At 38.5% G+C, this 24,637-nt stretch overlaps 1 protein-coding gene across 26 annotated transcripts in view; it reads left to right on the top strand.

The window, feature by feature from the left end:
- LOC129775886 (ensconsin) overlaps window positions 1-24,637 on the top strand; it is a 335,888-nt gene that overhangs the window by 177,311 nt on the left and 133,940 nt on the right. For 19 of the 26 annotated variants that reach the window (XR_008743022.1, XM_055781068.1, XM_055781069.1 and 16 more), the window contains exon 2: window positions 17,154-17,950. The exons of the other annotated variants lie outside the window; for them this stretch is intronic. Coding sequence is in view for 18 of the 19 variants with exons in the window: in XM_055781068.1 (XP_055637043.1) it covers window positions 17,416-17,950 (535 nt within the window). In the remaining variant the exon portion in view is untranslated. The remainder of the gene's footprint in view (window positions 1-17,153; window positions 17,951-24,637) is intronic. 26 annotated transcript variants of the gene reach the window in all.

Genomic DNA, 24,637 nt, shown 5'->3' with positions numbered 1-24,637 from the left:
AAGCGCCACTTTCCTTATAATGTGACGTAATTTGAATTTGATGCGATATGATTTTTAATCCGTCCTGATAGCATAGAATGAACGAGAAGGGACAACAAATTTCAAATAACAACATCAATCAAGGGACAAAGCATCTTGACGATGTTCACTTACCTCACTTGCTCAATGTCTTTTTCGGATGAATTGAAGCTGAGAGTTGATCGAAGGGTAATGTCTAAAATCTCTAACGAAACGCATCTATAAACTCAGAACATCCTCGCATAAACTGTATTTGCTTTACATCGGATAATTTCGGACGGAATTATCTCATTCAACACGGATGTTTTCAATTGCATTTTGGATTGGAATAGAAGATGCTGTCCATAGTTGTTACAACTGGGCTCTCAACTACGTTGGCCCGCTCGACACACGCTACAAAGACGGAAAATGAGTAGAACTCTTCTCTCTGATGCTACCTCATGCTCCACTCAACGGTGGAATGTTGTAGAAAATATATGGAAACAGATTCTCCTATACTTTGATGGATGAACGCCAATCGGTTGTGGAAACAGCGATTAAAATTTGCTGTTTTCACAACAAACTGGCGTTGGTAACATAGCTTAAATAAAACTGCATTTCTTCAAAAATCGAGCCGATGGCAATGTTTTTCCATCAATTGTACACAATTTGTACAGATCAGATTTTCGTAATGTACGCGTGTGCTGATTATACATGCAATTTTGCGAAAAGTCTCGTACTGAAAATTTCTCCCTCTGGCGCTTGCGTCACTTCGCGAGATTACGGCAGAGCAGTACTGTGTCTCAAAACTTAATTTAATAATTCCAAAATTTCAAGTTATTAAAACATTGTACCGCAAAAACAGGTACATTTAAATGAAAATTATGTTTTGAAGGATCTTTTACGTAGAGCTGGTGAAAAGATTTGGAGACACTTTTCACGAACACATGAATACAATACAATTATAGATCTTAGGATAATAACAAAATATCAGAAAATGAACAAAACAGTTATTTTTTAATATGGGATATTTTCACACCACGCTGTTCTTGATTTATTCTTTGAAAAAAATCACAAATATCAAAAATCACATACATATTTAAATAGAAATCAAACCAGTATTTAGTTTTAAAAAAATATCGAAATTTCATAAACATATATTTTTTTGTATCGCGCAACACTGTTAAAATTCTCAAAAAAATAACACAAATCTAGAAAAAACGTAGAAACACATTTAAATACGAATTAGAGTAATAGTGAATCTCTAAATCTTCCAAAAAAGTTTTTCAATATAGAGCTCAAATGTTTGATGAAATTTTGTTTTAATCCTTTTCATACAACATCGAGTCTCACTCGTAGGTAACATAGGGCGCTAGAACGCTCAGCAGGCTAGTGAAATCGCTTGATGTGTGACGTATTAAATAATACGGGAAGGGGTTAATAATATTTCTCGATACACCATTGTAACTTTCAGTATTTTTTTTCAAATTTTCATCTCGTAGCTATCGATAATGGCGTGACGTTTTTTTTTATCTATGTTTCACCTATGTTACCTGTGTTTACCTATGTTTTTTACCTACGATCCTATATTGAACCTCATAGAGGTTCCAAAAAATAGTCAAAATTTCTTATTTATTACCCTATACAATATTTTTCATAGAGCGGGTGATCTGGTTTGGGGGCACTTTTTACTTCCATACCCGGCCAGGCTCTTTCTTCCATAATCGTGGAACACAGTTGATAACTCTTTCTACCTTTGTCCCTGTGCATTAGTGCAAGCTCTGTAAATAACTGACGATTTGCCGCAGCAAAACCAGTATTGATTGTACTGTTTCTTTTCCCTCCTGGATAGACAGTTTATTTCAATTAAATTATATTTTTCATTATTGTTGGAGAAGTGTAGAAATATTTTTAATAGAGTGATGCACACCTGTCAAGCAATAGTTTTCATCACATGTTCAATTTTTAGATTTTCATTTTACATCTTCACACCTAGTCCTACGTTGAAATTAGAACGAAAAATATGATGTGACGTAATGACACAACATGATGTGACACAGTGACTCAACCCACTTCACCAGTATTATCCCGGAATATCATCATCGAAAGCAAAAACCAGGCAAAGATCGTGAGTCGAAACTAGGTTATGAATTACTACTACACTCATCCCAGAGGGAGTATTTAAAAAAACTATAAATACAGTTGAAGTCACGCGCGGAGGGGTGTCGCATGCGAAAATGACGCTATCTAGCAATCGAAAGAGATAGCTAATAGGGTGTGTTTTGACAAACGAAAAACCAATGTAATAAATTTGAGTTAACTTGGGACGGACGTTTGAACGATAGTAGGTCAATTTTTTCCACTAGCACCCAGTGAAGTAGAAAAAAACTGAATGTAAACGACGACGACTACCGTTGACGAGGTGGTGATATAATCGTGTGGAAAACTCCTAATGATTCGCATAAATTGCCTGCTTATGTTGTATTACGGCAGTCGGCCATAGGCACATAATTAAATCTGGCAGAGGTAATACACAAATGTGTGCCCCATTATATTCACATATCCTAATCAAAATGACAGACTGCTGTCTGCGTGCACAAGATTAGTCATTTCCTTTCTCAGACAGAGATGATATCAGCAAAAAAGGTCCAGATTGAATAACGACCGCAAAACGGAGTAAGACAACAACACAAATGAGGTCCCCTCGCAAACATACCTTAGGAGGGGCACACCACGAACCCTAAGTAATCATTTTTGACACAATAACCATGTAAGGAGAGAGGTGTGGTCGCACATCACTCTAATTCAATAACTAACCATTTGGTAGTGCAGCAAAGTGCGCAAACGGAGGGAGGAACCTCGAAAGTCAAGGTCGCAGAAGCAAAAACAAAACGAATGTTGTTGTTACTCTCGAAATCCAAACCCGTTTTAATGACATGGTATCAATTTTCGGCCAGTGGAATTTATTTTTTGCCAAACGGAGCGCGCATCTCTTGTAATCTTTTTCTTGGCTTTTTCTGTTACCTTTTGAAATCGACATTGTAAAATTGCGTGCAGGTAGCTGTAATAAAAGTTGTTTTTTGAATTGTTACTTTCGGTAGTTTTCTCTTTTTCGGGAGGTCGCGGCGAAAAAAATCAACACCACTCGAACAAAGATTGCAAAATGAATTATCCTGAACAATACACCCTTTTTTTTTTAAATTTTGTAATTTCTGAACTACTGAACTGCTGAATGTTTTTTGATGGTGTTTAACGTATCGAACTAGAAGATTCTAGCTGTTTACATAACCAAAACTCACAAGGGTAATAAATACACATATCAAAAACCTAAAAAAGATCTTGACATTTTGTTTACTTATGTAGAAAGTAAACATACCAAAGTTGAACAAGTCCAGAGAAAATTTTTATTTCGGTAGATTTTTGCGACAATATTTGAAGGTGGAAACGTATGCATTCTTTAACGCATTGTCAATACTCAAAATAGTAAAAAACTCAAAACAGTTTATAGCACATTTTAGTTGTTCAGTTGTTTGATTTTTCCCCGTCGGCAAAACTGACGTTTGGATTTAACAAATCTAAAGTTTCCCTCCCGTTATTCGTCAACTAGCACTCTCGTGTTTTGTTACATTCCAAAGTGCCTCTGGCACCATTGTCTAAGTTTTAACTTGGTTTTATCTATCTGTTGAGTAGGTTCACTGTTTTTCCTTCCCAATCCAAATCCAATTAAACCTGCTGCGAGGATCCGTTTCATAAAACGAACGAATACCATCGTCAGCAGCTAGCGTCTAATCTCCTCTTCTGATGGTGGGTCATGTGTTATTTCAGTGCTACCCCGGGGAAGAACCGGACTTAGCCACAGGTGAGAAGACGTCAAAAGCGGTGCTTCCAAATTCATAACAGTCGGTGGTAGTATTGGATTAGTTGTCCATTTGGGCACGGCTTTTCAACAGTTGCACCATATTTGGAAGGGATTTAATTGATTGATGATTTTTACGGCGATAAAACAATTTGGATAATTATAATGGCGGTGTTGTTGTTGTTGTTATTTGACTAATGAAAACTATTCGTGTTGGAGTATATTTCTGGAACAGACATGACGTCCGTAGCTGGCACATTCCGGACGGCATGTTAGCACTTCTTATACCGTCTCAGGATAAGCTCTATTTGTTACCACTTGTAGTGTTTCGTTACCCTTGAGCGCTCGCTTGCACGTCTTCTAATATTGACTTGAAAAGGAGCAAGTAAACGGTAAATATTCGTAGTCATTAGGTACATAAATACGCAATTTGGATTACCGATGTCATCGACTGATGGCCTCTAAAACAAGAGAAAACGAAAGATGTTGTAAATGGTGGCCCACATATCGAACTTGGAAAAGTGTTCGCCAAAGAATTATGAAAAGATATGACGAACATCATGCCAACTCGACTGGCCGTTGGCAGCACCATCTCAGATAGCAGTTACCCACAACGTGTGTTAACATACGGGTCTTTTGAGCAACTTTGCATACTTGAAATATTCAAAAAAAAAATTAGACTATTTCTTGAAAATAGCAAAAAAAAAATTCTCGTTTTTTTTTTAAAATATCACTCAAAAACTATTATATCTACAAAATTCTGCTCAAAGGATAAAATGTAGAAAATTATTTAAATTTTCATAAGAAAATACCAAAATTTGAAAAAAAAATCGCTGAAAAAAAATTATTTTAAAAATTGAAAATTATTTTTTTCAAAAAAGTGATTTTTTTTAAATTCTTAAAAAAATATATGAAAATATATATAGAGCTATAGCTCTTACAATTTCCAACAAGTATGCAAACCATATGCACTTTTACAGGAAAAAAGTTTTCTTACAGCAACTTTCGAAAAACTTCAAAAAACTTTTTCCTTGTAAAAAACCACTCCTAAGACGAGCTGGCATAAAATTCGTCATGTGCTTATGCGAGAGCGGTTTCATGAATTTGTACGAGGAATTTTTCTACGATAAGTTATATTATTCATTCTTGACCTAGCGGGACCAATACACAAGCAGGTCATATGTTACAATTTGTTTCCTTTTCAAATGACACGTGCGATTAAATTTTTTGTTCCGCCACCGCCATTATTCCACATTCATCAACCACTTCAATCTACCTTTGGCAACACATAGAATAACAACAATACACAAACTTTGTCCACCAGAAGGCATGAAAATCGACGCAGTGTATCATTTGTGTGACACTAGCATCTAGGAAGATTATCGACCGCTCGCTATATGGAGCGAGACTATGTAATAGAAGTCGTGAATGGCTTCTTTCGTACCCAATAAGCTGCGAACGGCTGGAGCTCAAATTGCAGCATTTCTTCTTTTCTTAATGTCCATACGGGATACAGGATTTGCATTTCGAACGAGCGATTTACGCAAACGAAACCGCCGTGTGTGATATCAATATTAAGAAATTCTGTAAACTGCTCGCTGGCTGAAACGAGACAAGACGGTGCAATACAAATCGTGAATAGTTTACTGTGAACACAATATGTTATAAACGGTCGGAGCTTGAGTTGGAATATTTTCTTTCTCCTCAGTGTCCGTAGAGCACGCACTGTATTTGCATTTCGAGCGAGCGATATAAGCACGCTTGTTTCGCAGTGTTATAAAGAAAAGTGCTCTGTCGCTATATTAGATGATCGTTATTAACAGCACGGGTAGGTAAGCACAACACTCACAATAGAAACGTATGAGAAAATAGAAATACGTTCATGTTTCGTCATATCAAGCCGTTCACGTACTATGGAATTGTAATGTATCAATTCATTGAAATCCGTTCACAACAAGAATAGTTATTTACGATAAAAATATTCCATGAACAAATGGGAAGTTTATATCTATTATATAACCGCAAGGTTGACATAGTACTACCGTTGGCTTAGTAATCAGTTGTTTGTATTGATTAAACTACTGATTGGCTGAAACAATTCCCGAATTCAATGGAATTCAATATATTTGATTTGTAAGTAAAGAGTTTAAACAAATCTCATGTTGAGTTATTTCACGCATTGTGATAGATTACGTTCTTCTCTACAAGTAAATTTCATGAATAAGTGTGGCCGTTCGTTATCCTTTTACGTATGGCTTGAAGCCTTAGTCATTTCATTCATTTATCGAGGACTTCAAAAATATGTAAACGAAAGAATTATCAAATGATTATTGTATTTTACATTTCCCTCTGAAGTTATTGCATCTCTCAAGTGTACGTACTTCTTGAATCGCCAATTTGTTTGATTTGATAATCTTCAGACTCAGATTCGATTTTGACATGCATGTTAAACGCATATTGTTTGATATGCAATACATTACGCTCCCCTGATCTGAAATGGTTTCAATTTATGTAAATTGGAAGCATTCCCATTTTCCCATACATTTTCTATGACCATTTGTGTGCTTATCTACCCTACCGTCAATAACGAGCAACTTACTCATCGGCGTGAGACTATTTTTATATACAACTGCGAATCTGAATCTGAACACTGTCATATATGAGCAGACACTGTGGAGAGAGGGAATATTGCAATGGAAGCTCCGCCAGGTGGCAACTTATCCACACGGCCAGAGCTTAAAAGCAGAGCATCTGCATTTTCTATGAATCATTCATTCTACAATTTTGTTTCTCAATATCCAGTTCAATTTTTGATTTTTGGAGGGATGAGGTGGTGAATCAAATTAGATTATAGAAGAGGAATTGAACTCCTGAAATTGACTGCTTTCAGTAATTAGTTTGCCCTAATAAATCATCTCCCATCCATGATTTGTTTAGGGTTCCCGGAATAAAACGCTGCAGAAAACGACTGCAACAGAAACAACCACTCAGAAAAAGAGTGGTAGGCTAGAAATATTATGGCGCGGTATTGTATTTCAAAACATTCGCATTGCTACGATTCGCATTTGAAATTTGATTTTCGATTTTCTGATTTTCGCGATAGATTTTTGAGCTGTATAGAAAAGTTACAACAATAACATGAGCGAATTGTTTTATTTGTTTGGAGGAATTATCCGAGCATTTTTTCACGTAGAACTACGTCTTTCATTAAGGATGCCAAATCAGAAAACAGGTCACGTTTTTATGAAATAAAGTTAACGTGAATAACTATTCTTGCCGTGAACGGATTTTGGCGATTAATATACTAAACGAATCGGAAATTCCGTAAGATTTGTTTAATATGCTATACATTTCGGCGCGTCGGTCGAAAATGTAAACGCCGTTACCAAGGCAGCAATTAAAATCAATCTCCCCCCGCTGGTGGTGAAGGCGGTTGCTCTTGACAAACTTATCAGCGAATTCGCATCGATGGGTGTTACAGCAGAATACGAGCTGTGTGGCATAATTCAATCTTTTTCCAAGCAGTTAACATTGTTTGTTTTTCATAATCATAAGGGCTTCGTTGGTGCCTTTGAGAATGCATCAATGTATTAAACTGACGTTATGGCGAAGCAGGCGTTTAGGTTGTGTGCCATAAAATTATTTGGGGAATACCAAGTTTACTGCACGCTGAGACAACTTGCAGACGATGGAGTTATTTCCATCATGGGTACTAATCCCGTCGCTCTGCAAAAGTCGTTGCAAGATACCCTGAACAATCTGTTCACGTGGGCCCTCAAGCTGGGTATCGAATTCTCTACGGAGAAAACTGAAATGGTCGTTTTTTCTAGGAAGCACGAACCCGCCCAATTCCAGCTTTACCTATCCGGCAAAACGATCCATCACTCTATGTTTTTCAAATACCTGGGTGTATATTTTGATTCTAAATGTACCTGGGGGAGACACATTGCGTATTTGAAACAGAAATGCCAGCAAAGAATCAATTTTCTCCAAACAATAACCGGAACATGGTGGGGCGCCCATCCAGGAGACCTCATTCAGTTGTACAAAACAACGATATTGTCAGTGTTAGAATATGGCAGTTTTTGCTTCCGATCAGCTGCCAGGATTCATATTCTCAAGCTGGAGAGGATACAATATCGTTGCTTGCGTATAGCCATGGGGTGTTTGCATTCGACACATACGATGAGTCTCGAAGTTTTGGCAGGAGTACCCCCGCTTACTCTTCGGTTCACAGAATTATCCTACAGATTTCTCATCCGTTGCAAGATCATGAATCCATTGGTGATTGATAACTTCGAAAATCTACTCCAACTGACTCCTCAGTCAAGTTTTATGTCTTTATACCATGAGTACCTTACCCACGACGTGCACCCTTCATCAGGCATCTCCAACCAAGTTTGCTTCCCATACTTTTGCAATTCCTCTGTCATTTTTGATCTGTCCATGCGACAAAAAATCCATGGAATACCAGATCACCTACGCTCCAATGTTATTCCGTCGATATTTTCGGAAAAATATGGGAAAGTTGGATCTGATAAAATGTTCTTTACTGACGGTTCATACATAAACGGGTCCACTGGCTTCGGCATCTTCAATGAAAATTCCAGTGCCTCTTTCAAACTCAAAGATCCTTGTTCCGTGTATGTCGCAGAAATGGGTGCGATATACTATGCTCTAGGGATCATTGAAACACTGCCCATCGACCATTATTTTATTTTTTCAGACAGTCTCAGCTCAATAGAGGCAATCCGCTCAATGAAAGTTGATAAACGCTCATCTTATTTCCTAACAAGAATAAGACATCTATTGAGTGTTTTGGTCGAAAAATTATTCAAGATTACCTTAGCATGGGTTCCCTCTCATTGCTCGATTCCGGGGAATGAGAAAGCGGACTCGCTAGCTAAGGTGGGCGCTTTAGAAGGCACACTTTTTGAAAGGCAAATTGCTTATAATGAATTTTTCCACATTCCTCGTCAGTACACGCTCGTAAGTTGGCAGCGCATGTGGAGTGAAGATGAGTTCGGTCGTTGGTTACACACGATTATCCCTAAGGTCTCGACGAGTGCATGGTTCAAGGGATTGAATGTAGGTCGTGATTACATTCGCGTGATATCTCGGGTAATGTCCAATCACTACAACCTAAACGCGCATCTCTATCGCATTGGGCTCGCAGCAAACAATCTTTGTGATTGTGGCGATGGCTACCACGACATCGAGCATGTTGTCTGGTCGTGTATCCGGTTCCATGCTGCTCGCTCTCAGCTCTCTAGAGCACTGAGAGCACAAGGCAGAAAATCGGATATCCCCGTCCGGGATATCTTAGGTAGCCGGGATCCTGATCTTCTGCTTCATCTATACCTGTTCCTCAGAAACGCCGATGTCAACGTTTAATGATGTTTCCTTCGTTGTGTCCCCGTTTCATATCCCTCCTATCCGATCGATAAACTTTTACATAGTCGCGGCAATACATACACACACTCTTTACAGATGCACGGGCCGAAGGTTGTGCAGTCCACTGATCATTCAACAAGAGCCAAAAGTTGTACCGCTCATGACAACTCTACACGAACTGATGATTGCGCCGGCTAGTGACCATTCTATCCTGGATTCCTCGAGTCGAGAAAGACGCACCACGCTAGATATGGGGTACAGACTAGGGAGCGTTGCTGATTAATGGTCAGCTGCATCCCAATAGGAAGTAGCCCGTGTCGGGCACACGTATAGAGCATCGAAGACTGCAACATACCAATTATGAGAACACTTGTAATACTAACCTCGAGCCAACCGCGAGTAATCGGTTACATATTACTAACATAGTTGTAAGACAAAAATTGTCAAAATATTGGACTCCCGGCCCCGTCAGGCTAACGCCACATGTGCCTTAATAAAAAATATATTTTGGAAAAAAAAAAAAAAAAAAAAAAAAGTTTAGTTACCAAGAAAGTAAATGTCGTTCTGGAATTCTGTATGTGATTAGGTTTCGCTTGCCAGTAACAAAATTTCCTCCACTAAGGCTGGCAGCTGCGCTTCTCTCGATCATGAGAAAGTAATGCAACTTTTTTCGAGGCCAGTAATATTAACAGAAGCATTTCTTTTGAGAATAGCGCAAAATGATGAGAAGTGTTTATATTCCTAATAGTTTCAAGCCACCAATGTATGGCTCTGTATGCATGGTATGGCGAACGCTTGTTTGGCGCTTGGTTTACGTTGTACAAACGATGCCTAGAGGTGCGATTCCTTTGAGGCTATACTAAATAACATGTAGCATGATATTTGACACTTGCAAGTGTTGTCATTGTTGTTGTTTCCATGCGGTGCCAAAGATATATTGATGTAGTTATGAGATGTGGAATAATGGTGCTGGTGCAACATGTCTATAATCGACTTTAGCCGAGTCTATGTCAATTACGAAAAAGGCTACCGGTATAGTCTTCTTGAATGGCGTTAACGTTCCCTTGTGGAACTTTTGCCGTCTCAACGTATGCATTAACTAGCGTCATTTATTAATACTTGGTCGAGATTTCTTAAGCCAAATAACACGCCTTGAATGTATTCCGAGGGGCAAGCTCTTGAATACGCATGACCACAGTGCATGTCGAAGGAAATTTCTTTGACGAAAAATCCCCCGGCCAGAACGGGAATCGAACCCGAACACCCGGCATGATAATGTGAGACGCTAACCACTCGGCCACGGGTGCACTGCTCTACCGGTATAGTGTTCGAGGTAAATTTTCAATGCATTGACATGAAATAAATTGTGACATATCAGATAGTATTTTGTTTTGCGAGGGCAAGAATTAATCATCAATCAATTATCATCAACTGATCTTACAATGAAAAAACCATTTCAGAGATTATTATACTAAGTAGTTGTTTCTAAAATTTCACTGCATTATAGAATAATATCCGAAGGTATAAATAAGCGACTTATATAAAATAACAGCGTAGTTCTACGTCAACAATGCGGTCGTATCTTGGACACAACCTCCTATATTTTTTTTATGTAGGACTACGTCTTTCATTTCAGTACTAGGTGGGAGTTTAATATTTCTCTAACTTCTCTTATTTTTTAAATGTGCCCTTTAAGTTTGGGATGTAAGATTTTGAGCATTAATATCTCATTGCCGGTTGAACGAAATGATATGATAATCACTTCATTTGACAGATGGAATATGATATTTTAAATAATTAAAAAAATATTCTCGATTTCAAAAAAGTGCCAAAAGCAGGTTATTAGAGTGTTTTATGAATATTTTAGCAAGTTCTATTGTTTGGGGTAAGAGAGGAGCACTTCATCGCAATTTGTACCAGAAGTATAAAATCCTATGTTTTCTCCCGGAATAAACAAAATATTAGCATCGTAAAGAGTTTATTAGAGGTTTCAAAACTGCTTTTCGAATTGCGATACGATCATTATTTATTTTGTTCATTTTGAATTGTGCATCATCCAATACGAAAGAGAAATTTTTCATTCAAACAAAAATATCACTGTATTGAACGGTCCTACAGGAACGTTATTGAGATCAAATTGAAGCTGTTTGATAAAGTTGATTCAATTCGTTATTGACTTAGTTTAAGAAAAATATGTTAGCCCACAAAATCTTTGGAAAACAGAAAGGAACTACTTAAGCTTTAAAATGATGTATATCCCATCTTCATGCATTGATTTTCCAAATTACAGCATTTCAAAGATTACCTTAAAATTTCGACTTCGTTCTTTGTTTCTCTAACTTTTTGGCGAGTGTATTAGAAATATTGTGTGTTGAACAGACGTGCAAAATTTTCTTGCCCAATAACTTTCAGAATATGTACGAATCATGCACAGTGCAGAGCTTCTTACCGCCAATACTTACTGGGGAGTGTTTATATATGATTGAATTGCACGTTAGAATTGTTGATTTTATGCGTTGCAAATGTAAATAATGATTATGAAAATTTCAGCTCAATCGGACATGATTTAGGGGTGCCTCAAAGCACTCAAAGTTTTGATTTTTTTGACACTCAGACGAAGCACCAAAGGGTCGATTTCGGCCAAAAATTTTTTTTTCGAGACAACACTAGATCTCGGCGTTTAATGCATTTTTAAGTAATTTGGCACCAAAAATTTTTTTTCCAAATTTCTAGTAACACAGGAGCTAGTGACAGATGAACCTTTCGAAATTAAAGTTGTTCATTTTTTAGTGACGTCATTGAGAACGCATTGAGTGGCATCCTGATTGATTGCTTCAGGAAATTGTGTTTTTGGTGATCCCATTTTGCTAAGAGATACTCAAATACTTCTTGCATATCCAGTATTTTAGTGTCGTTCTAGACAGCGTGCAATCAACATTACATGTGAATATTGAGAGCTAATTTGGCAATCTGCTCAAAATGACTTTTCATTGCTTTGTGAATTGCTCGTGCTCCACACTCAGTGCAAGCATTCATTCATCGGTCCTTACCAGTGCTGCCGAGTATTAATTTTTTTTTGTCTTTATTAGAAAGATTTTCAGCATTAGACTGGTTCATCAAACTATTAAATAAAATAGAGTTTCATTTTAAAATTTCTATAACGTTTGTTCTCGCCAGCAATAATTTGGTAGTCCTATGGTCACAATGCGGTCGTGTTTTGGACACCGCTCGTCTTTTTTTCTATTCCAAGTATATGATGCTAACGCGAATATTACTTGTCCGGGAGTAACAACGCCGGAGGAATTCGCATCTGCAACTGTTCCAAGGGTCTGTAACCAACTTTTGCAATATCCGAATGCTTATAAAATAGCTGCAAAATTCCTGTTCAGTTCACTTCGTTCCTTCAGAACGTCTTTTTTTCAAGAGTAGCTAATAACGAATATGTCTAAAAAATAATAATTTTTCATCACTGGGCATGAATTACTCGTAAAACATCATGATTTGTCTGGCCTCCTCACTTATCGATTGACATCGGATAATGTCACCCGGGAGTTACATCATGCCCGGCGAACTTCACACACAGCTTCGCTCGCTTTGCTTTACTGCTCAGCTTGTGGTTATTGGTTCTCTATGACGGCCCCTCGCTGAAGTTATGGTTGAACTACTTGCTGTTCGCCTCACCGAATTCATTACGATTCCCAGCCATCCATACATTATTGGAGCGTTGGTTGTTCCGGCATTGTGGTGGTGGCGGTGATGGTCGTGGTGACCAATGCGGAAGCAACGGAATAAAAAAAATAACCCAAGAGAGGCGGTTCAATTAAGTGCATTTAGCGCTGGGACGAACTTGTGCCAAAGTTGAAGAAAATCCATTCAGCTGCTTGGACCAGTGCGCCCGCGCAATGGAAGAGAAAGTGAATTGAGTCAATCCCCGAGTTGTGTGCTATTGGTTTATTGATGATGTATGGGGGATGTTGGGTATGACCCGGCATTCACCAACTGAGGCTGCCTGCCAGGTTAACCAGACACATCTCCCCTTGGTGCTTTTCTTTGTTTGGCCCGTGGAGTTGAAGTCTACTGCTTCCAGCTGGTAAGCACGCGCGGATGGGGTCCACACCCGGTCAAATTAATATTTATTGCCGACATGCTCTCGGTAAGTACCTTGAGTCAGCCCTGCCTTGGACAAAGGAAAGCAGGAGCTCGCGCGCTCAGCGCAAATATGCCAAAATGGAAGGAAAAAAATGATTGAAAGTGCAAATTGAATAATCACGAGCGCAGCTTGTGCGCACATTTAGCACGGAACAAAACGAACGCGGTTGAACCCGAAATAAATGCTAGCAGAGCGGCGGCGAATTGTTTTGGAATGAATTAGTGGTGGCTGGGTGGCCTCTGATACCCTGCTTTCCCTATTGTAATATATCAAATTGATTATGAAAGAGAAAGCTCGGGGTGAAACGAAAAAACCCAGCCGAAGAGCAGTTTGTACAGTAAATTATCCTATCAAGGTTTAAAATATGACTCACTTTTGCAGTTCACAAAAAAAAACAAAAACCGTTTTTTACCACTCTTCTGTGCAAAATCAGTATGGCACGTTTCGGATACCGTTAATAAATCCAAAACAAACATGTACAAAATACAGGAATAATTTGATCCAAAGAACAATCAAATTTCCTAACAGTATCCCGTTTGCGGGAAGAAACAAAAACTTTATTAGAAGCAAACAGCTGATTGGATTTGAATTAACCGTTTTCCCATTAATCTTTTTTTTTGGTTGCCGATGCTCTCCTTTCTCTGATTGTTACGGTTGCACATGTATACCCACATAAGAGGAAAACAGGCGTAACCATCAAATTTAGTTCGACGAATGTTGCGTGAAGAGGAAAGTAGAATTTTCCACAGTTCTGTCGGTCAAAGATGAAGAAGAAAAAAAAATGGTTCAGGGAAATTCGGACGAATCGCGTTTCGCAATCACTAATCAACGAAATTGAGAGCAACGTTTCGTTGTGCTGTTTCTTCCCACACTCGCACACACGTGTTCGTCTCAACTGACCCTGGCATAGTGTTTTGGTTTATTTCGTTGGTGGTTTCCCGTTACAGCTCGTTCTCAACCGGAAAGGGATGTACAGGGTAACTTCGATATAACGTACATTTTACTTTCAAAATTGTACGTTCTATCGAATTGTACGTTATATCGAAGCATAATAAAGAACTCAGAAACGTAGCTTATATTACTTTTTTGTGTTGCTGTTTGAGTAAGGTTATTGAATAAATTCTACTTGAAGACGAAGTCAACCTTTCTCATGATGTTTCCCTTCGTATTGTTGATTAACAGAACAGTTGTATCTCGGGATTGGTTGAAGGTAAAACAAGTTTTAGTATCTAAATACAGAAAATTTATAGTTCTTTCAGAAAAAAAATCTTCGAAAAAATGTTCCTTTAGACTTCGAAAACGTGTACGTTATATCGAGGGTACGTTATCACGAGGGTACGTTATATCGAAGTTTACCTGTAGTCGGAATAGTTTGAAACGGACTCCACAGTGTTTACTGGATTTGTGAAGGCTTGCGCTTGATTTACTACGCTAGGGGTTGATGACATCAGGAAGTAGTGTGTTGCTGACGTCTACTAATTCCTACAAATAATGTTCTTCGAATGATGACCATTCTAATAATCTACACAACTTGTCTAACACATTACTTTTATGGAATAAAATTTGTTGTATCTCGAGAACGATTAGTTTTAGAATTATAAAAAAAATCATGTGCAATTGTATTTAGATTCGATATTTAACGTAGGACTACGTCTTTCATTAAGGGTGTCAAATCAGAATACAGGTCACGTTTTTATGAAATAAAGTTAACGTTGATAACTATTTTTGCTGCGAACGGATTTTGACTATTTGCATACCAATTGAAAAATCTCGAAGATTTGTTTGATATGCTATACTTTACAATTCCATAGTTGGGGAATGGTTTAAATTGATGAAAATTGGAAGCATTCCTATTTTTTTATACATTTGTTCTGTCCATTTGTGTGCTTTCCTAACCGTGCTGTCTATCACGGGCAACTTATGTAGCCGCGAGAATAGAAGCAACGAAATGGATAACGAGAAGAGAAGATTTGCGACGTAAGCTCCGCCCTTGTACAGTAAGTGTGTTGTAGCTAGCGTATAAATATAACATATCTATTGAGAAAAAATTTCACATCATTGCCGGAGAGCGTCAAGCGAGAATAAATAGTCTTTTTCATTCTGCTCATGTTGTGTCATTTTCGTTTCCCCTCGAATTGTGGACGCGAGCGAATATTTCACTCGCTGTGCATCTAAATAAAAAATGTCCCCTTGAACTCTGAGCTACACTTGTTTTCTTCCAATCAATTATATTTAATCATTATAAAAAGCTTCAAACTACCAAATATATCATACAATAAAAGAGATGATTTTTGGACATTAAAACTTGATGCGGGGTGATTTGGACCACTGTGTGTTTCATCGAAAAAACCTACTTATGGTTATGTAAAGTATTTTGGGATAATGTCACAATCAGTAACAGTGTTCTGGGATCGATACCAGGCACCCTAATATACACCCAAACTAGCGTTGTCAGGAATCATTTAATTTTCTACAGAAAACATGCCATTTCGTGCCTTGAAGCGTCAAATTGGCAAATAATGTCATCTGTCCCCCAACGCTTTAAAATGTTTGTATGTATGGAAGCAGACATCTCTTTCTTTTTTCTTTTTTCATCTTTTTTTTGGATTGCACCCAAAAAAATAGTCCAAACGACGATAACGGGGATCGAACCAAGGCCGGCTAGGACGCAAGGCTGTTTTACACGACCACGCTGTCCACATGGCTAATGATGCTGTTCAGTTAATCCGTGATAATATTGCACCTGATTATAAAATGAAGTTGGAAAGTGTTTTCTAAGAAAAAAGGAAGGAGCGCATGAATAAGAGCAATATCTATCTCGTGTGTGTTATTTATATAAAATTATAGCCTTTGATTAATAAATAAAGTACAATTTATCTAAAGTATTGTCCATAGTTTCCAATATTTTGTTCCATATTTCTGGGCTTCATCTTCCGAAACGAGGAATGAATCAATCCAATTTTAGATACCATGTTCTAAAGTTAAGTGTACCTCAATGAAGCGTAATTTTCTAATGAAGCGCATCACCCGTATTTGAGCCGATATCCAATTTCACCGAAGTTATAAAAAATATTGGCAATACCCCACCTCCCACACCACCTACGGATTCAACCGTGCGCCGATTCGGTCCCGATGCAAATTGCTCGGTTCAGAAATTATGATGAGCTGATAATAACCACCGCCGCCGCCCTATTTAGCCGCATGGAAGCACCATGGATTGACCGTTTTAATGAAGCAGACACAGAAAAGAATCCTCGCCACCTTAGTCCCGCCAGTCTTCCGTTTTGCCTGCCTGAGCTTTCGCAGTTTTCGTGGCTCTCATGTGCGCTGCACTCAGCTTTTCGTCGCTCCGTTTTGTTTCGCGGTTATTTGCGGTATATTTGGCGGTTTCAAAAAGTTTCCACCACTCTTCGCTACAAGAGGGTTTCGATCGAGCAGCGTAATTCAGTGCCGGTGCGAGCCTGGCACCGGCTTGGACTCAGGAACTTACCAGCAGCTCTCGCTCCACAGTAGCAGCCGTTCGTAAAAGATGTGTTTTGTGTCGTCGTAATTACTCGCGATAAATTATCCACGCGCTATTCGGTATTTAGGCAGAGCACGCGACACACGTACGAAAATCGTTCACCTTTTTATCGCGAGTGAAATGTGTGCAGATTGGAATCACAAGCGACTTAACCTGAAATTTGCAACAACACATGTTTTCTCCTAATCAAATCTTCGCAGTGTTTACATTCTCCATTTTTTTTTCGAATGTAGCAGCCAGTAAGAGATGCAGTGCAATGAAAATGACCGACAAATGAGTAGTGAGTGAGAGTTTCGAGACAAGTAATCTCAACAAAAGCAACCATCTGTGATAAAACAGCAAACTAAAGTGAGCGAAAAGCAGTGATGAAGTAAGATTTCAAAGTCCCCGTGAGTGTGTGTTGTGTTCAGCAAAGTGCAAACTCAATTTATTGTAATTACGCTCAGCACCATTGCGCAGCAGTTTCTTGGGCTTCCGCAACTACCAGCTGACGCTATGATATCAGTGAAACGTTGCCCAGCCACCAGTCTTAGTGCCAGCCATAATCATCATCATAATCATCACCAAAACCAACAACATTCGCACCATAATCCGCACAGTCATAGCCATAGGATTCCACCGGTGCAAATTCGCAGCAGTAGCGCAGGCCGTGCTGCCAGTAATAGTTGCAACAGTGGATCAAACAGTAAACGTTTCGGCCGTAGTCGGAACAATAGTTTGTACGTGAACGGGACCGGTATCACCGGGTATTGCTCGTCCGGAGAGTCCACTGGTGGCGGTGATTCGGGTAACAGTTACTCGATCATTACCAACGGTGGCAGTTTGTATTACAATGGTAGCAGCAGCCATCACAGTGTGCTAGGGGTGAAAACGCGTGCCGGTGGTGATATTTTCGAATTTGACAGCTTGTTCCTAGTGCCGAAATGTGCCCTCACCTATGACAAGGCTATGAGCCTGCGGAAGGATCTGGCGGCGTACGATTTCAACATCAGAATCCTGGAGGACACCCCCAAGGGGAACGTTTGGATATGTAAGTTTGCGATTGAGTTTTGTGATTCAGTTCCGAAATTTGAAAAAATTGATGATATGTGATGTGAAATACCGAAACTTTTCAAACTTTCCAGTTCAAAAATTGAATTCAGGTGCAATTGGTCGTATTTTTAAATCGTGGAAAACTCGAATTATTTTTTACTAATCATTTTACCTTGTAGGGAAAAACGGGGTATGCTTCCGTGGCCAAGTAGCTAGAGTCACACACTATCATATCAATAGTTCGAGTTAGATTACCATTCTAGCCGGAGGTGGAATTTTCATCGAAGAAATTTCTTCCGACTTTCACTGCGGTCACGTGTATTCTAGAGCTTGCCACTTAGAATAAATTCAAGGCGTCATATTTGGCATACACATCTCAACTAAGTACTAATAAAAATCACGCAAGTAATACTTCGTTTAGACGATGAAGTTTCACTAGAGCGATTCCATTTGAATTCGTAGGTCGATTTTTTTGTACAGTAAAATCTGTTCTTGTGAGTTTTTTAATGTGCGACTTTTTTGTGCGATTTTGTGCTTGGAGAATACTAAAAAAGATAACAATATCGTCGATCACAAGCAAAATGCATGCAACGCGTGATTTATTTTGATAATGTATGCTTAATTTTGAATTTAAAATTAAGATTGGTTTCATCATGTAATCAAATTTGATTCCCTGGAATGCTTTTATCTTCAATTTTATGTATTTTAATTCATGTGAAATATGTATATACTTTCGGTTCATTAGCATAAAATCCGGAGAAAGCTGAGACAATTTATGAATGGGATAAACACAGAATTTTCTAGTGGGAAAGTAAATTGAAAAAATGTTGCTTGCAAAAATCGAAAAATGTTGTTACCATTTTTTTTTCTTTGATTGAACTACTATTAAATATAATATTTAAAGGATTCTAGGTTGAGTCCCATCAGAAAACACGAAAAATTGCGCGAGTCAAATCATTACATACAGCATTGTCGAGTGAGAAACATATATTTACATACAATTTTTCTGAAGAAGAAGCACCATTTCTTTCTTAGAATAAAGTCCTATCTAATCTAACGCAATCAATGCAGAACATGAATAGCTGTGAGGTAGCTCCATATTTGAATCCAGCTAACATTCAATAACGGTTAAAAAAAACTGCTTCACTTAGTCGAATGGTTAATGACTGAGCCGTACATCAAAGTGAACTGCGTTACCCATCTCTGCTCCATGGTCTGGTTTTCATATTCGTTCTCACGTGTTTTTTCGTTATGGACAAGGTGAGTCGATGTATATTAAGAATTATATCACAGTTTACGATGGTAAGCAATTAAGGAATTTTGGAATTTTGGACACTCTATCAGCCCCAAAGTTTGGTTTCGGAAAGTTTCGGATATCTTATCAAAAAGTACTAATGGTTTTATTTAGCCTGCTACACTTCCCCAAATCCACTTGTCCAAATCCCCCCTTTCCCTTCCCTAAAATAAACAGCTGGGATCAGTTTACTACAAAAACATCACAAGATTCACGAGCAGAGATGCCAACCTTCCTGATTCTTCAGGATTTCCAAGACCTTTCGATACGCTCCCTGATATCCTGACAAACACTAAATACAAGAAAACCAGAGAATGCCCAGTGTTTCGTGTTGATGCTGGAATATTTGTCTATCTAATTTTTTCAACAGTTTACTATTGAAAATAGACTGGATTAATAATTAATGATTCCGGTTTCTTTCTGCCACTGCAACTTACAATCCGTTTGAAGTTCAATTCAGTTCATATAACAAATGGTTTTTCTGGAGCCCCCATTTGAAGTACTATTGAAAATAGACTGGATTATTAATTAATGATTCCGGCTTCTTTCAGCCACTGCAACTTACAATCCGTTTGAAGTTCAGTTCAGTTCATATAACAAATGGTTTTTCTGGAGACCCTATTTGAAGTATGGAATGAGTGAATTTAAGGATTTCTGGGCAGTTACAGAATCTGCTCAGAAACCTACGTCAAATTTCCTTCCGTGCCTCTAGGCTCGGACCCTTTTACTTTTTTTATTTGGCTCAAATTTTGCACACGCATTCTTCACCACCAAAAAGTACAATTTGCATCATCGGTTTGCCATTTTGACGCTAACCTTGTTTTGAGAAGAGCGTAAACAAAAAATGCCTGGAAATTTTCAAAAAATGTTACTCCAAAACGGTTGGTTCGATTGATTTGGTGTCTTCCGCAATGTTTTTTTTATTTAATTTCAAAAATTACACTTAAAACTACATTTTCTCAAAAAGGAGTTTTTGATGTTTTTTTATAAATATACTAGCTGACCCGGCAAACTTCGTCCCGTCTAAAATTAATTTTTCGTTATCACATCCACGTTTTCTTACTAAGCGCTGTTCATGGGTCCAATCGCAGAATTATTCATTGATTGATCTTCTAATCTAACCTTTAAAATTACCTTTTAGCATAAAATTCCTAATACTTCTACTAAAACTCGAGAATATAATATCAGATTATTTTCAGACACAATTCTAGCTCAAGATTTTTCAACCACTTGCAAATAACATGTTTCTCCGTTACGTTACATGCCAAATTTGGTTTTATTTACTTGATTAATTTTCGAGTAATGCAGGAATTTGTGTTTCATTTGTATGGCAAAACCAGACCCTCCCTTCCCCTTAAGAGTGGGGCGAGGAGTATCTAACCACCATAGATTCATTTATTGCACCCTAAAACCTCCACATGCCAAATTTCATTTCATTTGTTCGATTAATTCTTGAGTATTGCAGAAATTTGTGTTTCATTTGTATGGCGGTCCGCTCTTAAAGAGAGGGGGGGTGGAGTGTCTACCCACCATAGAATAATTTACTGCACCCTTAAACCTCCATATGCCTAATTTGGTTTCATTTGCTTGATTAATTCTCGAGTAATGCAGAGGTTTGTGTTTCATTTGTATGGCAGAGCCCCCCTTAGAAAGGGGGGTGGAGTGTCTCACTACCGTAAAAACATTTATTGCACCCTAAAGGGCGAATACGAAATTATTGCGACACCGAAAATGTCATGCCAATTTTCTTATAATGTTTAGAATCAAACCAAATTTTTAGGGTAGTTTTATACATACATTTACTTCAAAAATCCAAAGAAAAGTTAATCGATGGAGCCTTGAGTGTAAAATTGAACGCATTGTGGAATGCATGTGGACGACAAATTTAAGAACGGCAAAAGGCGCTTCTCGAGGCGCACAGATTTGTAGATCTCGCCATTTACTGTGCCCTTTGTCACGAAAGGCTCACTCCTCAGTCCGCAAGAGCAGATGGCCTGCCAAACGAGATATTTGGAGGCGAACTTCGACATTTTCTTCTTCTTAAATTTGTCGTCCACATCGAACTTGCTCTTGCCGGTGAAAAACTCCAACCCCGGAATTTGCTTAAAATCGGATTTTATATACGTTTCGTCGTCCATCACACAGCAGCCATATTTTGTCAGCATCTTCTCGTAGAGCTTCCGTGCCCGAGTTTTAGCCGTCGATTGTTGCCGCTCATCGCGGTTTGGGAAGTTCTGTACCTTGTATGTATGTAGTCCAGCTCTCTTCTTTGCATCTTTGCATTCTGGACGTAGCTCTGCGACATGCCGATCTTTTTAGCCAAATCACAGCTTGAGACGTTGGGATTTGCTTTAATCATCCGCTTCACCTTTCCCTCCGTCTTTTTGTTCTCCGGTCCCGGTTTTTTCCAGCTCCTTTGCCGTGGTCCAACGTAAACCGCTCTTGGAACCGCTTCAACACTCTGGAGACGGTTGAATGGTGAATGTTCAACATTTTTCCCAACTGCCGGTGCAACAGGTCAGGAAATTCCAGGTGTTTGGAAAGAATTTGTTCTCTCGACTAGCGTTGGTTCACCTCCATTTTCGCTGAATCGAAAAACACGAGTTCGAGTTTGACAGCATGTAGACAATACACATCAATGAGAAAGTGTGCAAAATTTGGTTGATTTTTACCCAACGGTAAAAAAGTTATGCCCTGTTGAATGTGTCGCAATTATTTCGTGTTCGCCCTTTATAACCTCCACATGCCACATTTAGTTTTATTTGCTTGATTAATTTTCGAGTGATGCAGAAATTTGTGTTTCATTTGTATGGCAGCCTTCCCCTATGAGAGGAGGAGAGGTAGCTAACCACCATAGAATCATTTATTGCACCCTAAAACCTCTGCACAGCAAGTTTCGTTTCATTTGCTTGATTACTTCTCGAGAAATTTAAAAATTTGTGTTTCGTTTGTATGGCAGCCGGACAATCCCCCCCCCCGCCCCTCCTTAGAGAGGGGGGAGGGGTCTCAAACTGTCACGCAAACCTTCCCCGTCACCAAAAACCGCTACATACCAATTTTCATGTCGATCGGTTCAGTAGTTTCCGAGTCCATAAGAATCAGACAGACAGAAAGACACAAAGACAGACAGACATCACTCCATTTTTATGTATATAGATATCGAATGTTTCAGCGGACTACTAATGAAGTTTATTGCATAATGTGCCAAAATGGAGAAATAATAGATAAAACAGTAATAATTTTTAATATTTTTTTTTAATAATTTTTTTTTAAGTTGGATTTTTGAAAAAAAAAAGACGGGTGGGTAATGTCGGGGACATAACCGGAGTGACGTAGGACTATGCAAAGGGGACAGCTTTTGTTAAATATATATTTTAAATATATTGTTTTATTTTCTTCACCTACGTGAATATCTACCTATCTACCTGAAAAATGGATTAGTTTACTGTTTACTCTTTAAGAATATGTTGATGGTTCTGAAAAGAACCTTTGGTGTTGTGTTTTTGTTATCACTCGATATTCCCATCTTGTTCGGCTAAACCTTCCTGTTTAGCGATTTGTTGTCACTCGCCACAGCTTTCACAGTTGGAAAATTTCTTCCCATCCAGCTTGTGACATATTTTACAGTAAATTACATTCAATGGCACGTCGCATTACCACTACTCAGTGCCGGATTGGAGGTAATTTTAACCTGTAATTGAACATTTGCGATGACAGTGGTACAGTGTCGACTTTCAATGTGGGGTCATAATTTGGACCCCGAACTCTATGTTTACAAAAATGTCCAACTAAATAAGTCGCATTACATGTCCGTCCAATTAGCTAAATGTCGAACTAATTGTAGATTACTGTACTTTAAATCTGGAAACAATTTAAGAATTGGTGAAAATTGAATAATCAGGAAAGTCCCCAACTATCAATAAGCTCAGAACAACTGCCAAATTCACATACTCATCAAATCCTGGCAAACAAATTATGAAAACATCAATTTGTGTTTTATTATTATTTTGGATAATGTTTTAGAAAGCATTGAACTTTATTTCCTAAACTCTTTTTTGGAAGGTTTAATGGCCCTGAAAAGCGCCTTGTTTTATGGAATGGTTCCAATTTAGAAAACTTAGTACTCGTGGTTTTGAAAAAAACCATTTCGAACGCCCTCGAAGCCGGCTTGTTCTGGATTTGCCACCAAAGCAGTTTGTATAAAGAACAAACTTTTTTCTTCTGCTACCTGATGCCGTTTTGCGATTGCGTTTGCCACTCGCCACTCGCTGCAACTGCCTGTTGTCTTGATGTCCACCGAACCGAATGTGTTCTGTTCCGAATGCAGGTTTTCTTATCGTCGCGAGCAGCTTTGCCAGCTAACTCGATCACTTCGGCGGCCGAAGCTATATAACGCCGGCTAGGTGGACTGGTACACTGGTACTAACGCGCTCGGCCTAGCTACCCTTGCGGGGAACTCCAGATCAACACGAGCGGGAACTCCAGATCAAGGTTCGAGCGGGATTTTGCCTTTCCCTTCACTTTTCCTCCTTTGCCATATCCAACCATGGCTGCTTGTGTTGGTTTGTTGATGTGAGGTGATGCGAAACGATGTGGTGTACGGTTCGGATGAGAATGATCGTTACGGCAGCGGAGAGGGGATTTTTAAGCTGACTGGCTGGCTCGAGAATTACGCATGTGTGAGACTGCGACCAATGTTTCCCTCATTTTTTTCTTTTTCCTTTCCAATCGTGCTTCATTCTATTTCGCTGCTGCTCTGGTTGCCCGTTTTGGTCGGTACGATTTGAGGAGCACAAAATGGACCAATCAAAAATGGGCACATAGTGCATTTGGACAATGCTTGATATTTCACAATTATTCAATTATTTATCTCAAGAAAAATGAAATGTTATTCGTTATGATAGATGCGTAGATATATTTCCTATCAATTGATGCAAAAACCTTTGCGATCTATTGAGAAATGCTCGAGTTATAAGCGTTCCAAATCTTGCATTTTTTCCTACTAGTTCAGTGCCTTGATTTCCATTTCACCCCCTATATCTTCCGGTTAGACGTAGTCCTACGTCAAAAAAAAAAAAAATCTGAGGAACACAATTCTGGCCAATCAATACGTGGGATTTAGCGCGTTTAAACAATCATTCAACTGTTTATCTCACATGATTTTTTTTATTGTGATAGATGCGTACAAATATTCTACATTAAATGGTGCAAACATCCTTGCGATCTATTATGAAATGATCGGGTTATAAGCGTTCAACATCTTTCATTATTTTCTAATATGTTCAGTGTTTACATTTTTATTTTACCCTCATATATTCTTGTTGTTGTTGTTAGTTGTTATGTTTTCTTTTCTAGTATCATCTCCATTAATAAAATATAACTAGAGTGGTC

Source organism: Toxorhynchites rutilus, chromosome 3 (assembly GCF_029784135.1).
Source record: "Toxorhynchites rutilus septentrionalis strain SRP chromosome 3, ASM2978413v1, whole genome shotgun sequence".
NCBI lineage: Eukaryota > Metazoa > Arthropoda > Insecta > Diptera > Culicidae > Toxorhynchites > Toxorhynchites rutilus.
This window is presented reverse-complemented; position numbering and strand designations above follow the sequence as displayed.